Source organism: Pelodiscus sinensis, chromosome 17 (assembly GCF_052426305.1).
Source record: "Pelodiscus sinensis isolate ZL-2025 chromosome 17, ASM5242630v1, whole genome shotgun sequence".
NCBI classification, from domain to species: domain Eukaryota; kingdom Metazoa; phylum Chordata; order Testudines; family Trionychidae; genus Pelodiscus; species Pelodiscus sinensis.
Window position 1 is genome coordinate 17,586,954 of NC_143068.1, and position 27,055 is coordinate 17,614,008.

Consider the following 27,055-nt stretch of genomic DNA (forward strand, 5'->3'; position numbering starts at 1 on the left):
TTATTTTTTTTTACAAAACAGTGCAATGAAATTGTGCTCTTTTCATGACTAATGATTCAGGAGGCATATATTAGAGTGACTGAAGAGCTGAGATTTTAGTTGTATTGGCAGGCAGGGCACAACATCAGAAAAGCAGAATGAAAACCTCTTATGAGTCATGTAAGTATCAGATCTTGGAGAAGATCATCCATGATTTTCAACATGAAAAGCACTTTGGGTGCATAAGTTGGGAAAACTATGAGTTTAAATTTGAATACTTTGGCAGAAGCTCAACAAATTACAGATGGGGAAAATGCCTACAGCTGCAAAAAAGCAAAAGAAAGAACAAAACTTTGTTTTGCATATTGTAACCTTGAAAGCAGAAAAGTGGCACAAGTCCTTTATTGATTAGCTGTTCTGCCTATTGGTGCCGAAAGCTATGATGATTGAGAGGCCTATGTCTTCCAACTTATTTTTGGGTCTAAATGTCCAGTCCTGCAAGATGCTACTCACCTCTGAATTTGACTTCAGCCTCTGAGGCACTTACAAGCTACCAGTACACACTTGCTTAGCTTTTGGCACATCACTTCTCTCTTTGAAAATCCATTGCCTGGGACTACACATGCTTGAAGTTAAGAACTTGCAAAAGGGCTGTCAGGAGCAGGGGATTCATAGTGAAGGTTTAAAATACTCTTTCCCCCAAGGAAAAAGAACAGTACTCCAGGGAAAAAAATCTACAAATATAGGTGTCATATTTTACTCAGATCAATGTTAGAATGCTGCAGATCAGATGCTGTTGAGGCCAGTGCCATTTCATGTTGGTTAAATGCTTTAGTTATCTGGGACCAGATCATAGTTTTCTCTACATAAGGTAACACCCTGTATTTTTTATGCACCTTCAGCATTATTTCTCATATACATATTCTCGAACCAACAATATGCAATTATTAATAGCCACATAGTTTTCTGTCGATCATTACAGTCTCCAGTTCTGAATAGTCTTCATTTATATGTGAAGCAGGTAAAATAACTCTGAATACTATTGCCATTTCCATGGTATCCAGATCCCTGTGTCCCTGAACAGCATCCGTGATGGTCATGATAATTTTCACGTTTTTCTTCCATTAGGCTAGCACTAAATAATTTTCTTTTAGAGAAATGTTCCCTCCCCCCCAATTGCCTTTTTTTACTAGAAATAATAACAGCTGTCACTTGTTATATTGTTCAGTTGGCATGTTCTCTTCCAATTAAAAAAATCATATTCTGTAGTCAATATCTACAGCTTTGTGTGAATATCCTAGAGCATTAAATAAAAAAAAAAATCCAAGTAGTTCATTGGCAAGGTGCTCTAATTCTAACCCTTGTTGAGGGAATGAAGCTTTTTTGCTGAGCGGAACTTGATATGAAGACATGTTTCAATTTTCTCTAACAAGCTACTGCAGAAATGGCTGTGCCTTTCAGAGCTTCCCCTTATTTAACACCAGAAATCCCCTCCTCCTCTAGTGCCTTCTTCTTCATTGACTTTGCATCTCTCTGACTGTTTTTAAAGTCTGCTGAAGTCAAAAAGTATTGCAAATATTTATTATTTGCTTGTAAAGAAAAAGAACGACCATATCCATGCCCTCATTTGCCTTTCTGATGACTTGCTGATCATGGATTGGCATTCCTGGCAATTTTGGTCATTTCTAAGTTTCAAGGACACCTAATATTTGAGATCATAGAGAGCACTTTCAGAAGACTCTAAGGATGTGTCTACACTGCACCATAACTCAACATAAGATATGCAATTTGAACTGTGCAAATTGAATATCTTATTTGAATGCTATTCCGAAATAGCTTATTTCTTCATTTGGAAATTTCGAAATAAAGTGCTATTCTGAAACGTTCCTTACCCCTCGTAGGATGAGGTTTACAGGGACATTGGAATAGCGAGCCTGAAATAACAGGCTTGCTGTGAAGATGTGGGATAGCTATTATCAGATACTTAGGTATCCTGTAATAGCTTCGCAGTATAGATGTACTGCAAGAGTTCATTCCTGCCAATTAGTGAAAGTAGTTCCTCCTTCATGTTGTCCTTTTCATATGAACGTGTCATCAATGGCAGGAAATGCAGACAGCTTCTTGCTAACAAAACTGAAATATTGCCCTGCAACTAAATAGTGTAAACAAAAATATATGGGTATAAAATGTTCTTAGGCTGTTCTGAGCCTATAAACGTAATCGTTAGAAATGTATGCCAGCATTTTTGTTTGCATTTATATTCGAATTGCTGTAATTCAAAGTGTGGCAGAAGAAAAATTATATCAAAGATAATAAAACCATGGGCTGTCTAAGCCCTGGTCTACACTAGGGAGTTATTTCAAAATAACTCTCCTTATTTTGAAATAATAAGTGGAACTTCCACACTATCAAGCCTGTTATTTTGAAATAATGGGCTGGTTATTTCGAAATCTGTACTCCCGCTTTCCTCGAATAAGCTTATTTTGAAATTATTTCGGAAGTTATTATTTTGAAATTATTTCCTAGTGTAATCATGCCCTAAAAGAGAACCCACTGTGCTTTTTGCTACAGAGCAATAAAGAGGCTGGTGAGTAGTCCTAGAAAATGCTTACTTCCTTATGCAAGAAGTCACTGCTGGTGATGCCTCAGCAGAACCGCAAACAAACTTCAAGCTGCTGCCTTTAAAAAAGAAAAAGAGAGAATGTATCAGCAAAAAACAAGTGCTGATTCTGCATAGTGCTAAGTGGCATAAATTCAAATGGTGACCCAGATATCTTTGGGTGATATTCCACCTCACTGAAGTCAATGGAAGTTTTGCAATTTACTGCCGTGAGACCAAGATTTCACTCCTTGATTGTAAGTTAATTTCCTTCTTACTACTAGAGGGCTCCCTGATAGTAAGAACCTCTGCTGCCAAAAGTTCTGTTGATCAAACAAATTCACACATGTCCATGCTTTCAATATTAGTGGTGGTTCTATACTAAATTAAAACCAGAAACAGAACTATGAAGCTGAATGGTATATTTCATTCAAAGAACTGCTAACAAAGAAGGAGACCCTTCTTGGAAACCCATTCCTACTACTGCACGTAGCTTTTACTCGGGGTATGTCTACACTACAAAGTTAGTTCGAACTAATGGACGTTAGTTTGAACTAACTTTCATAGGCGCTACACTAGCACTCCGTTAGTTCGAATTAAATTTGAACTAACGGAGCGCTTAGTTTGAACTAGGTAATCCTCATTCCACGAGGATTAAGCCTAGTTCGAACTTACTAGTTCGAATTAAGGGCTGTGTAGCCCCTTAATTCGAACTAGTGGGAGGCTAGCCCTCCCCAGGTTTCCCTGGTGGCCACTCTGGCCAACACCAGGGAAACTCGTCTGCCCCCCTCCCGGCCCCGGACCCCTTAAAGGGGCACGGGCTGGCTACGGTGCCCATGCCAGGTGCAAGCCTGCCAGCACCCAGCTAGCAGACCCTGCACCTGGCACGGCTCGAGCCACCCACCCGATGCCCCCCAGCCCTCCCCCTCTTCCCGGGACTAGGCTGGCGGCTCCCGGGAGCTTGCCCGGGACCGCAAGAGGCGGGCACCCACCTGGGCTAGTGCGGACATCGTGGACCTCGTCCACGACCTCTGCACTAGGCACAGGAAGCTGGCCGGCTAGGGCAGGAGAGCTGCCAGCCTGGCCACCCAGGAGCAGGTGTGCATGAAAATCAAGGGGGTCCAGTGAGACCCCCGACCCTGAACCCTTAGCTTACAATGGCTGTCCTGGGTCAGACCAAAGGTCCATCTAGCCCAGTAGCCTGTCTGCCGACAGTGGCCAACCCTAGGGACCCTGGAGGGGATGGACCGAAGACAGTGACCAAGCCATTTGTCTCGTGCAATCCCTCTCCAGCCTTCCACAAACCTTGGGCAGGGACGCCACTCCTACCCCCTGGCTAATACCACTCCATGGACCCAACCTCCATGACTTGATCTCACTTCCCTTTAAACTCTGTTGTAGTTGTAGCCTTCACAGCCTTCTGCAGCAAGGAGTTCCACAGGTTGACTCTTTGATTTGTGAAGAACAACTTTCTGTTATTAGTTTGAAGCCTGCTACCCATTCCTTTCCTTTGGTGTCCTCTAGTCCTTCCTTATGGGAACTAATGAAGAACTTTTCTGTATGCACCCTCTCCACCTAACTCCTGCTTTTAGAGACCTCTATCCTGTCCCCCCTCCGTCTCCTCTTTTCTAAGCTGAGAAGTCCCAGTCTCTTTAGCCTCTCTTCATATGGGACCTGTTCCCAACCCCTGATCATTTTAGTTGCCCTCCCCTCTCCCACCCTCTCTCTTCCCCTCTCCCACCTTCTTTTCCCAGTCTCCCCCAGTTTTGTTCAATAAAGACAGATTCCATTTTTGAACACAATTGTCCTTTATTTTGTACATCAAGAAAAGGGGTTAGGGAAGGGTAAGTGGAAGGAGGTGATGGAGGACTGGGCTGGCTCTGCGGGCTTTTGGGGTGGAAGCTCTCCTGCAGCCCCCCAATTGCTCCCTCTTCCCAGATGGCAGCCTGCGGCAAGTGCTGCCAGTCTGATGGCCGAGTGCTGTGATGTGCCCAGTGTGGGTACTCCGGGCACTCCAAGCCAGGACTGCTTTGCAAGTGGGGCACCCCTGAGAACTGTCTGTCCGGGGTAGGGGTCGGGACCCTTTAAGCGCAGCCCTCGGCTAGCCTGAGACAGCATCTCTATGCTCTAAGTCCTCCTCTGATGCCCTGCCGGCACTGCTTCCAGCCATCCTTAAGCCTGGTTCAGGGTCCACTCTGTGTGGACATGCTAGTTCGAATTAGCAAAACGCTAATTCGAACTAGTTTTTTAGTCTAGATCCATTAGTTCGAATTAGCTTAGTTCAAATTAACTAATTCGAACTAAGTTAGTTCGAATTAACATTGTAGTGTAGACGTACCCTCCTTTCCTTTGGTGTCCTCTTGTCCTTCTTTATGGGAACTAATGAAGAACTTTTCTGTATGCACCCTCTCCACCTAACTCCTGCTTTTAGAGACCTCTATCCTGTCCCCCCTCCGTCTCCTCTTTTCTAAGATGAAAAGTCCCAGTCTCTTTAGCGTCTCTTCATATGGGACCTGTTCCCAACCCCTGATCATTTTAGTTGCCCTCCCCTCTCCCACCCTCTCTCTTCCCCTCTCCCACCTCCTTTTCCCAGTCTCCCCCAGTTTTGTTCAATAAAGACAGATTCTATTTTTGAACACAATTGTCCTTTATTTTGTACATCAAGAAGAGGGGCTAGGGAAGGGTAAGTGGAAGGAGGTGAGGGAGGAATGGGGTACGCGCCCCCGATGGGGAGGACTGGGCTGGCTCTGCGGGCTTCTGGGGGTGGAAGCTCTCCTGCAGCCCCCCAATTTCCCTCCTCTCCCCAGATGGCCGCCTGCGGCAAGTGCAGCCGGTCTGATGGCCGAGTGCTGTGATGTGCCCAGTGTGGGTACTCCGGGCAATCCAAGCCAGGACTGCTTTGCAAGCAGGGCACCCTGAGAACTGTCTGTCCGGGGTGGGGATCGGGACCCTTTAAGCACAGCCCTCGGCTAGCCTGACACAGCATCTCCACGCTCTAAGTCCTCCTCTGATGCCCTGCCGGCACTGCTTCCGGCCATCCTTAAGCCTGGTTCAGGGTCCACTTAATGTGGACGCGCTAGTTCGAATTAGCAAAATGCTAATTTGAACTAGTTTTTAGTTCTAGATGCGTTAGTTCGAATTAGCTTAGTTTGAATTAACTAATTCGAACTAAGTTAGTTCGAATTAGCGCTGTAGTGTAGACGTACCCTCACATATGTGTGGACCATGAGTGTGAAATAGTTTGCAGCTATGAGCGCAGGCAATGTTTAGAAACAGTGACATAGATGAAGTTGGGAACATGTGCTCTCGAAACATTCTTGCACCTCTTTGTGAAACAAAATAAAATAAAATTACTGGAGTTGTATTCTGAATATATTGTAGTTGAAAATACCTCTGCTGCTGTTTTTCATTTCTATTTTATACTGACAGGGTGAAATGCCTACCTCTGCAGGGGTGTAATCAGGCCTTGTGCTGGCTGCATGCCCAGGGGTGAATTTCACCCATGAATCTGATTTCAGTCAAGGGCAGTCAGCAATAATTACATTATGAAAAACTCCCATGAGGTAGCTAACGTTGTTTTACTTGCTTTTTTACAACCAGGGCAGTTGAGCCACACAGGGACTAAGGCCCAGTTTTCCAAATTTGTGCATTCTAGTTGGTATATGAAAATCAGGGACTAAATGACTTGCTTTAGGATAAGCAAATATCAAAGCTGGGAAAATAATTTAAGAATCCTGATTTCCAATCCCAAGCATTAACTCCTAGATGATCCTGCCCTATGTTTGTTTGCATTTATTAATTGTTTCAGTTCTTTCCCATCTTTGTCTCATACAATGCCTTAACACACTGCAGACATTTTCAGTAACGATGTCACAAACATACAGTATTCACTTAAAATATCTCCTGCTCCCCATAGGATTAAATATTGCAGTGCTTATTCAGGCAAAACTCTATGGAGCTGTTTGAAATTTTGCCTGAAAGGGCTGCAGGACTTAGCCCAGAAAAAACAAAACTTCACAAAAGCGATTAAAGTAGAAATTTGTTTGAATCTTTGATAGTTCTTCAAAACCTTAACTCCCATCCACCAGTAACAGCCTGTCATTAATGCTGCAACTGAATTGCTATTTAAAACAATCCAAATGTCTCACTTAGTTGTCAGGAATTAAGCTGATTAATAAAATTAAAAACAAACAAACCCTTTTTTTTATTATGGCTCTCCTGATCTTGTCCTACTAAAGGACAGGAATAGACTCTGTATTAAAGTACAATTCATATTGCATTTGATGGAATAACTGTGTGGGATCTTCAATGTACTGAGTTAGTTTTTCTTCCATCTTTGGATATATAACGTAGAGGGCCTAATAGTGGCCATTTCAGTGCATGTGCATGAAGGGAGAGAGAGAGTTCCCCCTGTACACGCACATAGAAGGTAGCTGTGATTTATCTGAAGGCCTGCAAGGAGCAAAAAGGGGACCAGTATCTAGTGTGGTCTACCTCTGGAAGCTTACATTCGGTTGCATGTGCTTTAGCCCTTCCTGATTTAGAGTGGGACCAATGTAGAAATATTAAATTCTCACCAGAAAATTTGTTTTTGAATGAATTAAAACAGGGGTAGGGAATCTTTTTTGGGTTGGGGTCACTGACCCACAGAAAAATCAGAGGACCACACACAGACAAGAATTTTAAAAAAAGAAGAAAAACACCCCTCCCTCAGGGAGCCCGGGGCTAGTAGATTTTGTAAAGCCTCCTGAGGATCTGGGGAGGAGCTAAAATGTGGAGTGTGTGTGTGTGTGTGTGAGAGACTACCAGGGAGCAAGCTGGGGTAAGTGTGCAAGGTATGGATGGAGGTAGGATGGAATGGGATCTGGGTGTGGGGTCGGAATGGGTGGTAGAGTGCAGAAGTTGGTTGGGAATAAGGGAGTGGGGTCTGGGTGAGAGAGAGGGTGCAGGAGCGGTCTGGGGGTGGGAGTGCAGGGTCTGGTGGGAAGGTAGGAGGGGGGGGGGGTCTTCCCATAAAATACACCAGAAATGACAGTATCATCTGTATTTTAAAAAACCTTGAGAAAGACGTTTTAAGAGAAGAAAAATAACAAAGGTATATCCACAGACAAAGAGTCTGTCCTCTGACTGATAGAAATTAGTGATTTTGATGGGCAGTGCTTGAATGAATGGAAACATTACACTACTGAATTGCTAGATAAATTTGTTTTCCTCCTTGTACCTTTTCAAAGCATTTATTTTCACCATTTAGATAACTGATATTTGTTGTATTTGACAGCTTTTTCTTTGAATTAGAAAGGTTTGCATGAAAATTACATAATGGAAGATTTAGTGAAATTATCCAGAGTTGATGGAAAATTGCTGTTAAATTGCTATTCTGATTGTCATCTCAGCAGGGGCTGTCGTTAAGTAATAGGGAAGTGATATATACTATATAAAGTTGATTTGTTAGTGTTTTGGGGTCCTCTGAAATGAACCTCTCCTTGAAATTCCAGCTCCAAATTCACTTCTTCAAAGCCTTTCACTGCTCTCCAGTACAGAATATGTCTCCATTAGAGAAGCTGATTGTTGTTGCTATTGTCTTGGTCTGAAAGACTGTAAATGCTTTGCTCCAAGGACATTTTCCAGGGGCCTGTGTATAAAATGTCACAAATACTTACTATAGTCCTTAAATAATAATGAAAAATAGTAATAATGAAAAATGATTGGAGTTTATTTATTGAGTTGATAGACTGGAATGGCAAAGCATGTTAGGAACATGGTTTATTTAATGTTCTGCTGATGCACCATTCAAACATTAAAATTATTTAGGAACAAAGCTAGAAAAATACCTTTTATAGTCTTTTACCAAGGAAATTATGTACGCCGAGTACAGGGAAAAAGCAGCACACACAGAAGGATGTCTGATTCAGTGTGATAAAATAATGTGCAGCTTCTAAATAATATGGACTTTTCTAGCATGATCTTCTTAATATTTAATTCAGTTCTCAGAATCTGTGTTCCCTTTTTTATCCATGACGCATCATATATTTGAACAGAGATAAATCAAAATGTTGTTTTGTATTCTATTCTTTTACAGCTGCTTCTGTGGGGAAAAAAGCAAAAAATTGTAAGTGATCCACAATGTTCCTCTTGCCAAAGTTCTTCTCTCAGAAGAAGAGTTTTGAAATTTTCTTGGGGAGGGAGCATCTTGATGAAAAGCTCAAATATGCGTGTGGTGTGCCTCGGCAATAAATGAAAGGTATTCTTTTCCATTAGTATTCTGTCCTAGCGATATGCAGGGCTGCCAGTGCTGAGGCCTACCAAAAGCTAATAAGCCTTGAAAAAAAACCCTCACGTTGCTTTTCTTACATAAAAAGTCATTACAATAATGGACCAGAGGACACTCACTTTCTGTTTGCTACAAGATTTAGGATACTTATTATTATTTATTATGTTAGTTCAAAAAGGCTGCTAACATATTGGCTGAAAATGATTACTACAGGTTGCACTGCCCTAAAATGGGATTCTCTGGTCTGGCTACATCCCTCCCGGGCCAGAGAGCACTGGTGGTTGGGAATCAGACAGTGGGGAGACCAGCAGCTGGGAACTCTGCTGGGCTAGGAGCCCATCAGGATTGGCAGCAGCCTGGCAGGGGTGCCAGGACCATGGCAGCCCAGCAGAGGACCTGGGGCTGAGGCCACAGCAGGGGAGCTGGTGGTGTGGCAGCCCAGCCACCAAGCAACCAGATGAACCAGGACCAGTGGCAGGCAGCCCACTGGGGTTGGAAGCAAGGCAGTTGGTGAGCTGGTGACTGGTAGCAGGGGACCATTCGGGACTGGTCAGCTCCCAAGGGTGCCTGATCAAGGAACTCCAATCTGTATAAATAATAAAAGGTAAAAAAGGAGAGTGATCAGCTGTGACTATTAAAGACACCTGCTCCATGACTTACCAAGTGGTAAAGCAAATAAATATTTGCTAGGAAAAAAAATCACTCTCACACATTATTTAGATGGAAAGCACTTTGGGGCTGGAGCCATCGTCTTGTTCTGTATTTGTACAGGACCTAGCACAACAGAGTCCTGGTACATCATGGAGCACCTATCATACAAATGATACGTAATAATATGGTGCATTATTATTCTCAGTGCTATAGATTTAGAGTCACAGAGTTTATAGATTTAGAGTCACAGAGACCATCAGTTTGTGGGCTAGTTTACGCTAGAAGCATGAGTGTAGCTGTACAACTGTCACATGTCTGGTGAAAATATTCTGAGTTGACAGGCTTTGCTGTCGGCATAATAATTCCATCCCTGCGAGAGCAGGTAACTGTTAGCAGGAGAGCATCACCTTGGGACATAGCACTGTCTACATCAGTGCTTAGGTTGGTGTAACTTGTGTCACTTAGGTGGGTGGCTTTCTCACACCCATGAGTAATGTACGTTCTGTCAACATAAGTACTACTGTTGACCTGCCCTGTGTAGTATCATCTTCTCTATATCGCACCCCCACCATCACCTGTACACTTAAACCCAACAACTGAAATGACACCAAATGAGATTTATTGTGTTGAAGTTTATTATTACCATAATTTCAGCAGTGCTCATGCATAATCATTGTGTTATGAGCTCTACAAACACACAGAACACTGTGGTTCCTTGGTGTATTGAGGGCTGAATATTTTCATGTTTCAGTTGTGCTGATTGTTGGTAGAACTAAGTCAGCAATGGAAAAATCTTTCTTGTGATATCTGGAAATAAATTTGTTTCAGCATTGTCCACAGCTGCATTACAATGCATCGCTTATTGAGTCAGTTAGTAGTACAAATACATAGGATAATGATTTTTTTCTTGAATGCTGCAAGAATCTTCAAGTATGAATTTTGACTTGTACACTGTAAATTCAGTTGTAAAATTCACCACTGATACTCTGTTGCTGCCTCTTGCTCCTATTTATACTATATTAGAAACTAATGTTTTTCTCACCATGCTGATTTTGTATTTCTCCTGCCTCGTGTTGTTTTTGGCAGCATCAGAAGCTTTGGTTCCACTGGGTGAAATTTCCCATTTTTCATTCATTAAAAGGTCATGTAAAACCTTTCTATTATGTTATCTGGCAAAATGGCCAGCACGTCACAAAGTTAATTATTTCATTCAACTTTGTAAAATGTATCAGGTCAAATTTTGTTGCAAAGTCCAAAGGAAAGAAGACTTTCTGCCTTGAGTGCAAGGAGCTGGACTTGATGAGTTCATGAAGTCCCTTCCAGTTCTAGTATTTTATGACTTTTATTTTTATAAAAGTTAACTGTGAGGTAGAATGTAAAAGGAAATTGCATTTTATTCTATAACAAGGTTAATTACAATGTATAAAGTCAATATGTAATTTGATTTTACTTTTTCAACTTTATTTAAAATAAAAAAATATCAAATTTTAGATTAACTTTGCACAACAGGAAAAAATTATGAAAGTCCAGGACTCCATTTATTTGCTGCATTTGTTATTTGCTGTTCTCAGTTATGAGTATAAATCCAGATTGGTGTCAATATAACTAGTGTAAATCTGGAGTACCGCCAGTGACACAATGGAGTAATTTCAGATTTACAGTGGCATAAGTGATAGCAGAATTTCCCCCAAAGTATTAAGATTGTTCCACATTCCTTGGCGCATTTGACTTGGTTACTGGATCTCCGATGATAGGGTGTGATGCCATGAGTTTCCTGCGGATAGTTTTCTGCATGGTTCCACTGCTGAAGCTCATTGTGGCGTCTAGGAAGTTGATACTAGTGCGAGAGTGCTACAGAGAATTAAATAGATGGGTGGTGGTTGCTGAGGTTGTGGAAATCTATGAGTATACATCATTCTGTCCAGAGGAGGAAAATATTATTAATGCATCTCAGGTATATCACTGGTTTCTGTGGTACATTTGTCCAGAAATTCTTTTTCAAGATGGCCCATGAAGAGGTTGGCATATTGAGGAGCCAGCCAAGTACCATGACAGTTCCCAGAATTTGGGGCAAAGTGTTGCTGAATAGAAAATGAGTGGGGATGTAATGGATGAGTCCGGAGATATTTTGGATAGATATCTTAGTGTTGTTATCAGTTATCTAAGGCCGCATGGCCATCATTGTGAGTGATGTTGGATAGGGAAGTAACCTCTATGGTGTCGAGCATGGTATTGTGAGGGAGGTTGTTAATGTTGCAAAATTTCTGGAGGAAGTTGTGTATTTATGGACTTTTTAAAAGAACCATTTGGCTCATAATTAGTCAGTTAAATTAGTTTTTGATTCAGCCAACAAATTGTTTATTTAGTTAAGAGCTACAGGGCCAGCTGTCTAAAAGACAAGTTAGTTTGTACAAGAGCCAGTTGACAGGGAATGAGCCAAGTCTGTCAGTAGTCTATTTAGCTTGAGAATCTGTCAGCCAGTAAAGAAAAGAACCATATAGTACGGGAGTCATCACATTGTATTTTAGAGCCACCCTTGGCATTCTTCAATCTGCACCTTCCATTCTTATACCTATAGCCCTCTATTTTATCACCCATAAATCTCACTGTTTATGGTATTGTATTGTCTTAAGATCAACAAAGTATGAAGGCTAGCTAGAACAAAAGACAGACTATTAAACCTATAAAGTGGCTAAATAGACAAGCAACCAGCTATGTACAAAACAAAGTTAAAAATTCAGCAACTGCAGAAAGTTACAGACTGATAAAAGAAAAAAATGTTAAAGATAAAGCAAAAGGCTGCAGTTATCCAGAGATAAGCAGGATTCTTAGGACCTCTGGGAACAAATTAGCACTTCAGAATACAGAGAAGAAATTTGGGGTAGATGCCTTGTCTCTGTTGTAAGCTAAGTAATTATTCAAAGTTACATATATTTCCCCAGTGATCTGGGATAGACTGTGTGCAGTATTGACACAAGCTATTTTTAATGTAAGGTTACAAGCCAACTTGTGGGAAAGATTTTTAAAGTTACATCTGGCGTTCCATCCTTTGCTCATTCCTTTGCATCTGAGTATAGAAGCATACTCTACCTAGTAGAGAAAAATCTTTGTGCAAAGAACTCTGAAGCACCTATGTATGTTGGATTCAATTAAAGATAGGTCCTGGCCTTTCCCTTTTTTATATAATACATTTGCTTAGTCTTTTCATTACTGTAATATTGTTGCTATTAATTTCCTTTTTTTTTATTAAGAGAGAAAAAACTCCCTGCTAGAGGGAGCTGTACCAAGACCAAGCAACTCTCTGCCGGATGAAATAAGAATAACCACTGATGTTGGTGCTTCAATAAGCACCTACATAGATAGGTATAGGAGGATTGATTATGCTAATTGCTGTTTATTAACTAAATAGATCATTTTAGGGATACTTTCAATGTTCACAGAATCTCAAAAGTTGTGACCCAGCTAGCTGCTCAGCATAAATAGGCCCCTGGTGCTGGCATGAAGTTCCTTTACAAGTCAGTAGGATTTTGTATGAGTGCAGGAGTCTGTCTGAATAGACCTACATCCAGGATGAAGGTCAAGATAACAAAGGCCCAATTCTGAATCTTGGGAACTTAACATAGGGTGCCTGCTTTCATATTTTGATGGGCTGATTAGTTTTTAGGCATTCAAACATCTATTTGAACTGCCAGCATCGTGCAAGATTTGTGGGTCTTGGTGCCATGTGCAAATATTTAAATAATAGTTTGTCCATTTTTTTTGTTCTGGATGATATTGATACATGGATACTGTATCTGCTTTTGCACTACCATGTGCACTAGTGTAAATGTTTTCTTTACCTGATTAGTATTTTTTCTTGATGGGAAACATTAAATTTAAAAAAAATCAGAAAACATGTTTCATTTTGACATTTACTTCTGAAAGTTTCTTGGATGACCTCCCCACTGTTTTCCCTGGACATGTTAGTGGTACAAATTTTCCTTCAGTTATTGAGCTTTGCTGCCATGTGGGATATTTTTTTTTTTTTTTGGTCCTGTATTCTGCTGCTTTCCTTCCACCCTGCAGATGGGATATTATTAAAAAAAGTTTTAGTTAAGTTCCTTAGCTCTTGAATGTGTCTTAGTAAATAATGTTACTTGGGTCATTAGTATCTTGATTTCCCTTCTATTAATGGAGTACTTTATTAAAACCTTATTAGTATATTTCCATTCTTAATAGGAAATAAAACTCCTGTGGTCTTATCAGAGTCTGTAAGATAAGTAGTCCTGATATTCTTCTGTACTGGGCTGCAAACTTTGAAGGAAAACCTAGATGTTGGAGGAGATGATGGTTGATATTGAGTGATACTACTCTTTCCTCCAAGTCGATATAATATCAATTACACCATTCATAATAATGAGCTTTTATAGGACTGGAGCCAATGTTCATTGAAGTCAATAGCACATTGTAGTACATTATGTCCAGAGATGCCTCATCAAGCCAGGTAAGTTCTGTCAGCACCATTTTACAGATGACATGCCTAAGGTGTCTCACACACAAGTTGTCAGTGCCAAGAATGGAAGCCAAGAATCTAACAGCCTAGTCATTATATCACCCACTTCCAGAGTTTGTAACAGCCCTGATGATGCCTGAGGCTTTGTTTTTCAAGTAAAATATGAAACTGGAGTTACATGTCTCACCATTTGTCCACACAGTCACAGCAACTGATAAGGGACTTCAAGTCAATTAGGAGTATCTTTCTTATTTGGAATTTACTGTGCAAATTGAGAGACAGTTTTAGCCATATTTTGTTATATTTCTTGACAATTCTTCCAGAATAGATTCTGAGCTGAAGTACTTTGTTTATGAAAAGTTTGATTTTTTAACAAGATTTTTAGTTGTGCCTGCAAAAAATTTATCTAATTATGTTCCTAATCTCCATTCCTATTTAGCACAATTAGGTATGGAAATTAGATAACTATACACACAAATGGCCATCATCAATTATGTGCATGATTCAGCTATTGATTTGCACAGCCAATCAAGATCTCTGCACTCACAAAAAGTGTGCACAATTTAAAAAAAAAATCAGACCAGCAAAGCCTGCTTTTTTCAGCATGTATGGAGTTGGGGGGAGGGCAAGGAAGGATGTTACCTCCCTGTGACTGCATGCATAGTTTGTGGGAGTGGCATAATTCAAGGGTTCAGCTGTCCCTTGTACAGCTTGAGTCACACACACCCATCTGGATAGGCTCCCTCCCACCCTCAGGGATGCTATGTCTCACTGGGAAAGGGTCAGCATTGTGGAGTCCCATGTCAGGAGCCAACCAGCAGCCCCCCAAGGGCAGAAGTGGCAGAAGACAAAGCAGAGCCACAAGCTTGTCAGTGGTGGGTTGGGAGAAGAGGGTGGCACATGGAGTTTGAAAACAATAGTATTTTTTGCATCTTATCTGACCTGTAAGACTTCTTTAAACGTGAGTCCTGTTTTCTGTAATTTATGGAGCATGACACTTATTCCTGTTGTGATTAACATTCAGGAGTCTAAAATCCAAGTATTTTATATTGTCATGGCTATTCAAAGATTTTGCAAATAATTGTGGTCTTAATATCCCATTGACTTCAACACACCCAATGTTGTTCTAAAATACAGTCCCACCATGTTTGCCCTAAGAAGACCTTAAGGTTCAAGTGCTGGTGAGTTTTTCAGACTTAGGAAGGTTTCTCAGCAAATCCACTTGAAGATTCCAAGAAACAAGGTGCCTTTCAGAGCCCTTTTATTAGGTCTTTTTGTCACAAGATTGTAGTTAGTGCCTGCTGGCAAACTTGAGCTGAGCCAACAGCTGAGTTGTCGGTTTCTCAACTGCCCTGCCCGACACAATGGCAACAATTCTTCCACTGATATGTGACACAAACTCCAATCCCTGGGTACCGCACATTTAGGAAATAGGAAAAAAAGATCCAGAAAAATATTGTTATTGGACAAGAAAGGAATGATGCTATTAGTATTGAATAGCATGAGAGTGATGTGTAATGGTAAGGGCATAGAAATCTGCTGTACTTAAAATAGTTCTGTTACCTTCTTTACAAGGGCCACAGTTTATTTGCTGTTATGGGAAAAAAAACTATTTTAGCTTGTACAACTGCTAGTAGGACTGCACCTTTTGAAAGCAATGGCTGAAAAAGGCAGGGGGCTCGTACAACTAGAACATCCAGGGGAGCCGGGGAGACTCTGTTCTGGAGGAAATACGAGCTACGGAAAACAAAACCCAGCCAGGTTTAAAATCACCTGGAAATAGGGAATCCCAGGCAACGCCACTTGCCTACTCCAATATCCGCTGTTCTGCCTCCGTCCCCCCAGCAATGCCCTTCAACCCGCGAGCAGAGCATCCTGGCAGAACGTTACCCCCAGGAGCCACTTGGCAGCGCCAGTCAGCGAAGTCCAGCCGTGGGGAGCTTCAGCGACGGAAGTCAAACCCCACGTTTTCCATGCCCTCTCCCGCCATTGGCCAGCGTTTGCTTGCGAGGAGGGCGGCGTCCGTCCGCCTGCCTGGGGTCTTCTGCAGCAGTGGGCATCGGAGGCTGCTCGAGTTACCGACCAAGCCCGGCCCCTTGGGTTCTGAGTTCCCCAGCCGCTCGCGGCAGCGTTAGACCGGGGCCCTGGCGCACTTCCATGCGGTTGGGAAGGTGCGTTCCAGGGAGCTTCCCCCCGTCTCGCGATTTTCCTCTTCGCCCCTTGCAAACAGTAACGAAAACACGCTGGAGGCATTCAAGGGCTGTTCAAAGGGGTCCTGTTGCCCTCTAGACTTTATAGCAGCTGGAAAAAAAGAAGTTGTTACGCCCGGGACGACGTAGGTGTGTGTGTGTGTGTGTGTGAGTGTGTGTGTGTGTGTGTGTGTGTGTAAAAGCTTTCGTGGGCAAAGACCCATTTCCTCAGATGTGTGTAACTCGTGCATTACTGTAGTCTAAGGCGCTCCCCGTTCAGACAGGTGATCTCTGGGCAGGTTTCTTATGACATCCCTCTTCTGGGAATTGTGGCAGAGAGCGAGAGGGGGGAAGAGCCCCGCTTGGCACGCACCCTGCCGATGGTATCGCACACAGCATCCTGGCAAGCGCTGGGATAAGTTCCCGGCTCTGTCAGCAACAGCCCAGTCCACGCTCCGGCAGGACAAGAGGGGGAGCAGGATCTGAGCGAGGGATTCCCGGCCACGGCAAATGCTTTTATTTCGCCAGGATCTCTCGCGCTTCTCTTGCTCATCAATAATTCACCCGCGGGCTTTTTTTCGTGGCATGTGAGGGGGGAGCGAGGGGGCGCCGGGAAGGGAGGGTCGCGTGTGTGTTTGCTTTGGCGGGCTGTTTTCAGGAGATCGCTAAAGGACAAAGGGTCTTTTAAAAAAACCATCTGGGAAGACTTTGACTTTCCCCCCAGAATCGCTGGAAAGGAGCGTGCGAAGCTGCCGCTGCTGCTGGTGGGTTTCCCTGCTCGCTGCTGCTGGCTGGGTGGCGTGGTGGAAGGCGAGGCTGGGGCGCTCCGAGCGAGGCTGCGCTGCTGCCGATGGTGCTGAACATGGGCGCTTCGCACAGGGCGCTGTCCATGGTGCCGACGGTGCTCCTGGCCCTGGCTCTCCCCAGCCTGCCGGTCTGGGCGCAGAATGACACGGAGCCCATCGTCCTGGAGGGGAAATGCCTGGTGGTTTGTGACTCCAACCCGGCCACGGACGCCAAGGGCTCGTCCTCCTCTCCCCTGGGGATCTCGGTGCGCGCGGCGAACTCCAAGGTGGCCTTCTCGGCCGTGAGGAGCACCAACCACGAGCCCTCGGAAATGAGCAACAAAACCAGGATCATCTACTTCGACCAGGTAAAGCGCGCCCCACACGGGGTGGGGGTGGGGGTCGGGGGGCGTGAGGTGACTCGGGACAACCCAGCCAGGCGAAGGGACGAGGGGAGTTAGGAGCTCGTGGTTACCCAAGTGGCCAGGTAGAGATTCCTCCAGCCTGCGCTCTCGCCCTTGGCCCCAGGACTTTCGATCCAGCCGGGCGGCTGGGAACTAGATAGCGGCGACTCGCTTAGCCAAAGAGGCCGAATCAACAGGTGGGAGCAGAGCTGGGAGCTTGTCAAAATCCAGGATCCCCGCTGAAAGCGACCGCCTGGAAAGTTACTTGTAGGCTGAGCCATTGTTGTGCATTTCAGACCCGCACTGTCTGGGTCTCCCACGCTCGCTGGAGGCTGATATTTTAGCCACCTCACCCCTGCAAAAGAGAGGAAACGCCAGCACAGGATAGACCAGGGAGCCGTACCAAGTCTTTGGTCTGAAGTCTAAAGTGGCAGAACATTCGCATCGAGCCTTCAAGTACTTTTTAAAAGTTGCATGTAGCTAATAGCTCGAGGAAGGGTAATTTAGACAAGCAGCAGGTTTACGGATAGTTGTGAGGGGCTTGTACTTTTGAACATGTAGATAAAGCTTTCAGATCGCATTGCTCATGAGGGCACTCTTCAAACGTGGTTCATGTGGTTATTTCGGTTAAGTTTATAAAAGATCATTTTATTTAGTACTGTAATAGCTGAGGGGAGGTTTTAAGAAGATTGGGAGACAGGCTGAGATTTACAGACGACCTACAGCTTCAAAAACCCCTCTAACAGAATGGCTTTTTGCTCCCTTTACATCAGAATGCACAGTGCAACATGGAAGGTGGAAAGGAAAATAAGTGCCAATAATTTATCATTTGCATGGACTCTAATACTAAAAACACAGGTCACACAAATAGTTTTCCAAAATATCCATTACACTTTAGTTATACCAAGTCAGTATTTTAAAACGCTTGATTTGACATTTTAAATGATATTTTTAAACCCCAATGCTTATCCCTACAAGGGTCAAATACATATTCCCAATGAATGAACAATCTGTACAGCCAAAATAAAATCATACCTGAAAAATTCCTTTTAAATTAAAAACCACTAAGAACCAACAATGCCCCCCAAAAGACAGTGTTTCTTTTTATTTTTAAAGAGCTTGTGCTCTTCTTCTGGAACCTTTGTGGCAGTTATAAATAGGGAGGGATGCCCCTTTCACAGAAATGGGATCACACACATTTTAAGTAAGTGTCTGAGTATAAATGAGAAATATAGCTGAGCTAGACATAGTCATTATATGGTGTGAACTCCAGGCAGAAATTTACATTCAGTTTTGTAAGCTGCCTTACACCCACTGTAACCAAAAAGACTTACTCCAGCCCTAGGGCATTGTATAAAATAGCTAATGAAGCTTAGGTAGTTTCTTGGAATGATTAACCTACTTGGTTATTGATCCTACTAAGTTACTGAGAGAATGGGTAACTCAGCTTAGAGATGGGTTTTCACTTGGCTTTTCTGAACCAAAATAAAGATAAAATGTGCTTGGAATTTTTGAGTTTTAGTTACCACATTGTCAATAATTTTTTCAGGATACAGGATGACATATGGGGATATGTAGGAGACCTAGACATATACAAAAAGCATCTGAGAGCCCCGTTTAAGTGAAAAAGAAGATGTAACGAGGGGTTAAAAAGGTGTTCTCAGATGCAGCTGTTGTACCTAAAGTTTCAACATTGTTTCATTCATTACGTGGAATTAGTTCACAACATTTCAAATATCCACAACTTGTCATGTTACTATTTTCATCTCAGTCAGACCTATGAATATGCACACACCTGCACTCCTGTTTCATATATCAGCCTTGTACTGGAGCAGATCCAAAGTAATTGAGATTGAGAGTTAGTTTACTTACACTGTCATATCATATTTGGCTATACATTTTCATGACATCTGAGAATATTTTAGAATTCTGGAATTTTCCAGGTTATTTTCGCTCTTTGGGCAGTGTGTTTCTTTAAGAGAACTTGAAAAGATGAATTAAAATAAAGAATAAATAATTGAAAAGAAAGAAGGTGCTTAATTATAGAAGATATTTAACATATGAAGGATGTAGTTGTTTAATGTCTGGTTGCTTGTCTTTAGTCATTTAAGAATGCCTACATTGTTAAAAAAAGTGTTTTCAGCTAGAAATAGAGCAGAAAAGAGAAATTACAAATATTTATAAATCCAACGTTGTTTAAAATAGGCAGGTCATGTATTCTGGCAACTCAGGCCAACTCAAAGTGTCATTTATACACATACTGCCTTGTAGCTGGATACTTTCAGGGATGATGGCATTGCTTTGACCAAGGCTGATTGGTCAAGGCTAATATGTTACTCCTAAAATTGTGGTGTTTTCAGTAGGTATTTTGAGACCACCCAATACCTGCTATACCCATGGAGAGAGCTAATATTTGGAGCCCCTATCAGGCAGCCAAGTTGGGCAGTTATTTCTATGCTAGTTGAAACATGACTTGAAAATGAAAACAAACCATAATTTTACATACCATAGTTTAATATCAGCGAATATAGAAATAAAAAAGAATTCTGGAATGCAATTAGATGGAAAAAATTGGATGATTGGATGCCTGCTTCTAACATTAATAATTTATATTCTTTTATGTAACATTGAATAATCGTATTAATTCCCATTATATATTTTGTTTGTAGATCCTAGTAAATGTGGGAAATTTTTTCACACTGGAGTCTGTCTTTGTAGCACCAAGAAAAGGAATTTACAGCTTCAGTTTTCATGTAATTAAAGTCTATCAGAGTCAAACAATCCAGGTATGTTGATTTAACATGAGAAATTTATATGCAAATTGTTTCCATTCCAGAATGAGAATAAAGTGGTGACTAAACAAAATATCATTATAAATGGTGCACATAAAAAGAACATTTTTCTGGTTCGTTTAGAAACCCAGTGACCTCATTGTATTATACTTCTTAATTGAATACTTTAGTGTCTACATTTGAGATAAATGGATATAAAAATGTCAGGCCGGATCCTCAGCTGATGTAAATTCTCACAGCTCCATTGCTCTGTTCATTCACACTAGATGAAGATCTTGGCTAAACTATTTAAAATAATATATATAAAGGTCACTCACCACTAAAATGCCCCTTTTAATTTAGCTCAATTGAGTGAATCCTTCAAAGCAATCCTCTGTTGCTAGTTAGCAACCAGGTGAAACCCATTGTAACGATGAGCAGGATTCTGGGGACATATTCTGTATAAATCATGAACCTCTAGAGACTACGTGATGATATCAGGTAGCGGTTTAAAAAATGACCCACAATAGACTGGGACTATACAAAATGACTACTCTGGACCACAACTATAATATTATAAATCTTCATGGGGGATGGTGGTAGTGATTGTCTTAGAGAGGTTTGCTGTTATATTACCGTGTTGTGTTGGAAAAATGCAGAAAACTGTACTTGCCTTTATAGTTCAATAGCAGTACTGGGCTCAGAGTCTGACATACACACCAGCCCGGAGAACCAACCTCTAGGATCCTGAACCAGTTTAGCCAAGAGCTAAACTGCCAAAGGGTGAAATTCACACCAGGGTCAGAATATGAGGCTACTGTGCAGCCCCTCATCACAGAGTAGGTATGCCAGGAGTGAACCAATGACTGTAGCTTTCATTGAGAAGACTGGACCATGATCTGTGGTTTCTATTTGATCTTCCTCTTTTCTCCCGTTTTTCCTGATTTGACCTTCTATATTGGCCTATATCAGGGAAATCTTTTCTGTAGCACGTCTATGATATACAGGCACCCTTGGGTGCTTGGTCTTCCTGCAGGCTTCCTGCACATCCCCTGTGCAGGATTCAGTGGAGCAGACTGGTGCAAGAATCCTCTGAATCACAGGTGAATTTCATCCTAAAGATATGGAGTGAAATCTTGGCCCCATTGAAGTCAATGGCAAAATTACCATTGATGTCTGTGGAGTCAGGATTTCATCCATAAGCTATTAAAAGGTTATATAGTCAGCTCATGCTTTCGTTCCTTCTACTCTCTTAAATGTGTATTTGATGAAAGATTAAACGTATTCTAGAATCATTCTGTTCATCTCCTATGTGCTTAACTCACCTGTTGGCAAAGGTGGAGCTAAGATGTGAATGTTGTGGTAGGGCAACAAAGAAAATTGCACGCTTCCATGGAATTTCTGCTCATAGTTTCATGTTTTTTCCTCACATATATGGGCTAAAATGCTCAGAACTGTGAGTTTCAGGTCTGTCACTGAATGTGAAATACAAGAAAATTATATAGCTAGCAGTAATTTCTGAAGCCAAGATTTTCGAAAGTACCTAAAGATATTCAGTGCCCTCCCTTGAAACTCCCCCACACTCTGAAAATCAGATCCCTTTTGAGATGACTCCAACAGTACATTCTAAAGCTAAGGCACCCAAAATCACTAGTCACTTCTGACAACATGTCTGATTCATCACTTTAAAACAAGGTCATGATGTTTGCACAGATATGTTGTAGATCAGAAATTGCTCCATTAAATCCAGTGAACATGTACCAATGTAAATACGAGTGGTACAGGTCCAAATTTTGCAATTTTTACATAACTGCCTTTTTAGCTCCATTTAATCAAGTTCATTAGACCCCTCAATCAGGTTATACTAGTAAATGGCCTTTCATTCTTAAGCCAGTAATAATGCTGGCATCCAGGTCAGCTGTTGAACTTCAGAAAGCTCTTTATGTTAAGACTAAATGAATGGAAGGAGGCCTTATATCCAATAAAAACTACATGTAGTCCTGTGGCACTTTAGAGATTAACAAATATACAGGATCATGAGCTTTCCTGGGTAAAACCCATTTTACCAGATGAGTTGGAGTCCACTTCTGATGAAGTGAGTTTTACCCATGAAAGCTCATGATCCTGTATATTTATTAGTCTCTAAGGGCATGTCTACACAGCAGGGCAACAGTCTGATTAAACTATGCAACTTCAGTTACATCAATTGTGTAGATGACATCAAAATAACTTAATTCGGCTTTTGGCACCGTCGAAGAAGAGCACTCTTCCTTCGACTTCCCTTACTCCTCGTAAAATGAGGGTTACAGGAGTCAGAGTAAGAAGTCCTCCAGCTCACCATTATTTCAAAATAATGGCTTGCTCTGTAGACATGCTTTTTGTTATTTCGGAATAACGTCAGTTATTCTGAAAGAATGCTGTTGTATAGACATAGCCTAAGGTGCCACAAGACAACTTGTTGTTTTTAAAGTTACAGAATAACATGGCTACCCCTCTGAGACTATCTCCAAGAATATAGGGACCAAACCTGCTATTTCTCCAGTACTGTGACAAGGACACTGTGAGATGCCCAGCATGGGAGCTGGTGTACAAGGAGTGAGATAGTAGCAGGGAACAGGCGGTGATCAAACCCTTTGTGCACTTTTTGCATGTATCATAGCTAAGGAGGGACTGGAAGCTATTGCAGTGGAACTAAATGACTAAACCAGCTTTAGTCTCAGACTCACACAGACTTGAAGACCACTAAATCACCAGAAGGCTTCCCACAAAACTGGAATTACCATATCCCTGAAACATCTGTTAGTGCCATTAAGTACCATTAGAGTGAAATTGGTTCCCTGGAGACATCTGATTAAGTGGATTTCCAAGATAAGCAAATCCCAATTAAGGTTCAGATTCTGCTGCCTTACTCTATAAATGCTTCTATTAAAATTAATGAGCATTCTCACCAGTTGGGAATATTTAACAGGTAAGCATCAAGTGATCCCTCTCCTGTCACCCATTTCCAGCCTCTGACAAACAGAGGCTAGAGATACCATTCCTACCCATCCTGACTAATAAGTATCAATGGATCTAACTTCTATGAGTTTATCTAGTTGTTTTTTTGAACCCTGTTAAAGTCCTGGTCTTTACAACATTATCTGGCAAGGAATTCCACAGGTTGACTGTGTGCTGCATGAAGAAATACTTTCTTTTGTTTGTTTTAAACTTGCTACCTATTAATTTCATTTGGTGACCCCTAGTTCTTATGTTCTGGGAACAAGTAAATAACTTTTCCTTATTTGCTTTCTCCATATCAGTCATGATTTTATAGACTTCTATCATATCCCCCCTTAGTCTGCTCTTTTCTAAGCTGAAAAGTCCTAGTTTTTTAATCTCTCTTCATATAACACCCATTCCAAACCCCTAACCATTTTTGTTGGGAATGGATGACAGGAGATGGATCATTGGATGATAACCTGTTCTGTTCATGCCCTCTGTGGCACCTGGCATTGGCCACTGTTGGAAGACGGGATAGTGGGCTAGATGCACCTTTGGTCTGACCCAGTATAGCCGTTCTTATGTTTTAATTTTACATCTAGCTGTCTGGCTACATGTATGTATTAGTAGAAGAGGCAGATTTTCAGAGTATTAAGATGCACAATAGGGGCTTAGTTGGGTTTTTCGAAAGCCCTTAAGCCAGTAAGGCACCTAACTCCCACTGTAACCACAATATGTGGCTTTTGTCTTTTTGATTGCAAGTTGGTTTTATAATCTAGGACAAATTGCCTCTTTATATGTCACTCTGCTGTATTTCAGTCTTGGTTCTATTCAAACCTTTGACATGAATGCATGCTTAGGCTTTTGAACCATCTCATATGCAAAAAGACTCAGCTAGCTGGTCACAAAATGGCGGAGAAAATGCTAATCTTTTCTAACTTTTTAATAAAGCAGTGAAATTTATTCTTTACCAACATTAGTTACCAAACATTTTGTCACAGTCTTAACTTTAATGCAGCCATGGGGAACTCTTATATTCTTATGAAAGTCCACATTAAATAGAGGAACGAGCATGTTATCTGAGTCAAAGCCCTATGAAGTCCACTGACAGCATTCCATTGACTTCAATGAGCTATGTAATGGGCACAATAAACCTGTCAACAAAGCAAGCAGTCATATCACCATTCATTGATCATTTGAAAGGAAATAAGGTATAGATGCTGTATAATGGGATTTGAACCAGGCCCCACCACACTTTAGATACTTGATATCGTCAGATGCTTCACTGTTAACTAGAATTTTCAGTGTTTTCTTTTTCTTGTAGGTTAATCTAATGCTAAATGGAAAACCAGTAATTTCTGCCTTTGCTGGGGACAAAGATGTCACTCGTGAAGCTGCGACTAACGGCGTCCTTCTCTATCTAGACAAGGAGGATAAAGTTTACCTGAAACTAGAGAAAGGTAATCTGGTTGGTGGATGGCAGTACTCCACATTTTCTGGGTTTCTGGTCTTCCCTCTGTAAAGTCAACTTCCTTCTGACATTCATCCAGATGTGGACCAATCATTGCCTCTGTTATTTGAAGATCATTTTATCATTGGATTGATGTTTCTTTATTGATTTCTCATGGGTAACTATGGATTCTATTTATGGATTTTGACCCTATCTGAACTACTATGAAGTTTCACAGAATTTTGTGTGTTTAAATACAGTATATTTGGATTACGACTTAAAGCAGACCATAAATATCTATGCTTAATGTTACAGTCTAAAGCTGCCTGCAAGATTTATTCAGATTTCATTTATGGGACTTATTGGATTCATGGGAGAAGTGGATTTTCTTTTCTTTTTAAAAGACTGGCAACTGGGTCTATAAATTAGGAGATTTTGAGTTCAGACTTCAATCAAGAGTTAGTGTGTTGCTGCCAAAGAACTGTATATTGATATATTTGGTTATACATATTTTTGTTCTTTTGGACACTATAGACATAATTTATTTCATTTTCTTGAAAAAGATCATTACTATTACTGATAAGTGATTCATTTTATTTCTCCTCTACATGTAGTGGATTGGATGGCTCACCAATATATTTACTCTCAGTCAAGGATCATGATGAAGATTACCCTACTGAAAGCTAAGAAGTTGTATTTTAATTGGACATGTAGTGCAAATTATAATACTAAAAAAGTGCTTATCTGAGTTAAAAGTGATCTGTCCAGCACATCTCTGCAAAACAGCTATGCCCTGCAGGAAAGCTCACATTTGTTCTTCAACTTTAATTAGCATGATTGATATCACCCACTTTATTAAAAACCGAAGGGATGCCTTCCTTAGACATAACCACTTTATTAGCTGGAGATGAGACCCCTTGTTTTTAATTATGTCTATTTTTCAAGCCTTCTGTTGTGTTAAAGGTATCATCTGTTTTATGCCTTAACTCCACAAATGTGTACATAAATAAGTCATCTGTTTAGCAAATATTAAATCCAAATAGCTGGTATCTAAATTTTGTCTTTTTGTACAGGTCTTATGAATTCATAGGTTTATTTATTAAGTTGCTATTACATAATAAAAAATTAATATATGTTAGCTGGATATTTTTTTGACCATTGGGTTTTGGATATATGTCTCTTACCCCATCTCTTAGTTAGTTGTAATTATTATATACAAAGTTAAGCTTTTTCAATTCACAGAAAGTGTTCCATAAAGCCGGTAAACTTTTCCTAAAGGTAGCCTGCATTAGCTAGAAGTAACCTATGCATTTTATTAATAAAACACTTAGGTTGAAACCCTGTCCCCATTGAGGTCAATGGCTATAGTCCCATTGACTTCACCCTTAGAGACTAATCCAAAACCCACTGAAGTTAATGGATCCTGTTGACTTCAGTGGGCTTTGAATAAGGCCTTGGTAGTGGGATTTTGCCATTCTGAATTAAAAACCAATGCAATCACAAAGAAAATCTAATGAATAAGTGCTTTTATACAGGCTGTCAGTAAAACTTCCAGTCCTGCATTCCTTGTGCATGCAAAATATCCACTGACGTCAGTGGGAATTTTGAGTTTGCATGGAATGCAGCATCTGACCCAGACTTAGAGAAAATGTGGAAGCCTTATGAAAATGAAAGTATTTATGAACCTGAGGGTGTTGACACATTGAATTCCTGATCGAAATTCCATCGAATTAAATGGAAAGTGCTCAGTTGACTTTAGTGGGGGAGTCTTACCCTTCAAGTAATCTTTTGCCACCTTTTCAGCCACGTGCAGTATTGCCACATTTTTCCTACCATTGTTGATTGGCATTCAGAAATTCCACTCATTTGGGGTCCAGTCCCAAACCTATTAATGTCCCTGATATAACTTCCATTGTTGTTAATAGAAGAAGATTGTGCATAAATGTAAAAAACTTTCAGAAGTGATGTCAACATGTAAGCAATTCAAGATTTGTGTGTGTGTATGTGTGTGAGTATGTATAATATTGCCTTTTAGGTATGGTGAAGTGTTTCCAGATAGAACATTTCAGAGCTGCAAATTGGGAGGTTACAGGAAGATATGGCCGGGAGGAATCTGATTTACATCTGGTAAAAATATGAACATATTTGTCATTACAATTAATCAAACTATATTACAACATAAAACAAGTATATATACTCATTAGAAAGTGGGACTGCAGTATCTAATGTGTATGGAATATGGGAATGGTAATTTGTTTTGTTGCCAGAGGAGTTTCCGGAGAGGTACATAAAAATTGAATAAGATCTGCAAAATCCAAAAGTTCACTTTACCTATCATTATAAAAATAACATAAAGAATTTAAAGGAGAAATAAGGATAAAACTGGCAGTATGCATTTAAACATGCTGCAAAGTGTGTCTGGTGTTTAGGCCCCATTCAATACCTTATTTGAGAAGGATCCTGTATGAATATAACTACTTTAACT

General features: G+C 41.1%; 1 protein-coding gene across 1 annotated transcript; it reads left to right on the forward strand.

The window, feature by feature from the left end:
• The first annotated feature begins 15,604 nt into the window (after positions 1–15,604).
• Positions 15,605–26,830, forward strand: CBLN4 (cerebellin 4 precursor). The gene is made up of 3 exons (XM_006129403.5): positions 15,605–17,334; positions 20,040–20,156; positions 24,445–26,830. The coding sequence occupies exons 1-3, from the start codon at positions 17,032–17,034 to the stop codon at positions 24,640–24,642; spliced, it is 618 nt and encodes a 205-aa protein (XP_006129465.1). The 5' UTR covers positions 15,605–17,031; the 3' UTR covers positions 24,643–26,830.
• The last annotated feature ends 225 nt before the right edge of the window (positions 26,831–27,055 follow it).

Bases quoted from the DNA above. Each gene is read 5' to 3' on its own strand.
- CBLN4 (XM_006129403.5), top strand. From the start codon at position 17,032: ATGGTGCTGAACATGGGCGCTTCGCACAGGGCGCTGTCCATGGTGCCG. The intron at 17,335-20,039 runs GTAAAGCGCGCC...TTTTGTTTGTAG, and splicing joins GGATCATCTACTTCGACCAG to ATCCTAGTAAATGTGGGAAA. The intron at 20,157-24,444 runs GTATGTTGATTT...TTTTTCTTGTAG, and splicing joins ATCAGAGTCAAACAATCCAG to GTTAATCTAATGCTAAATGG.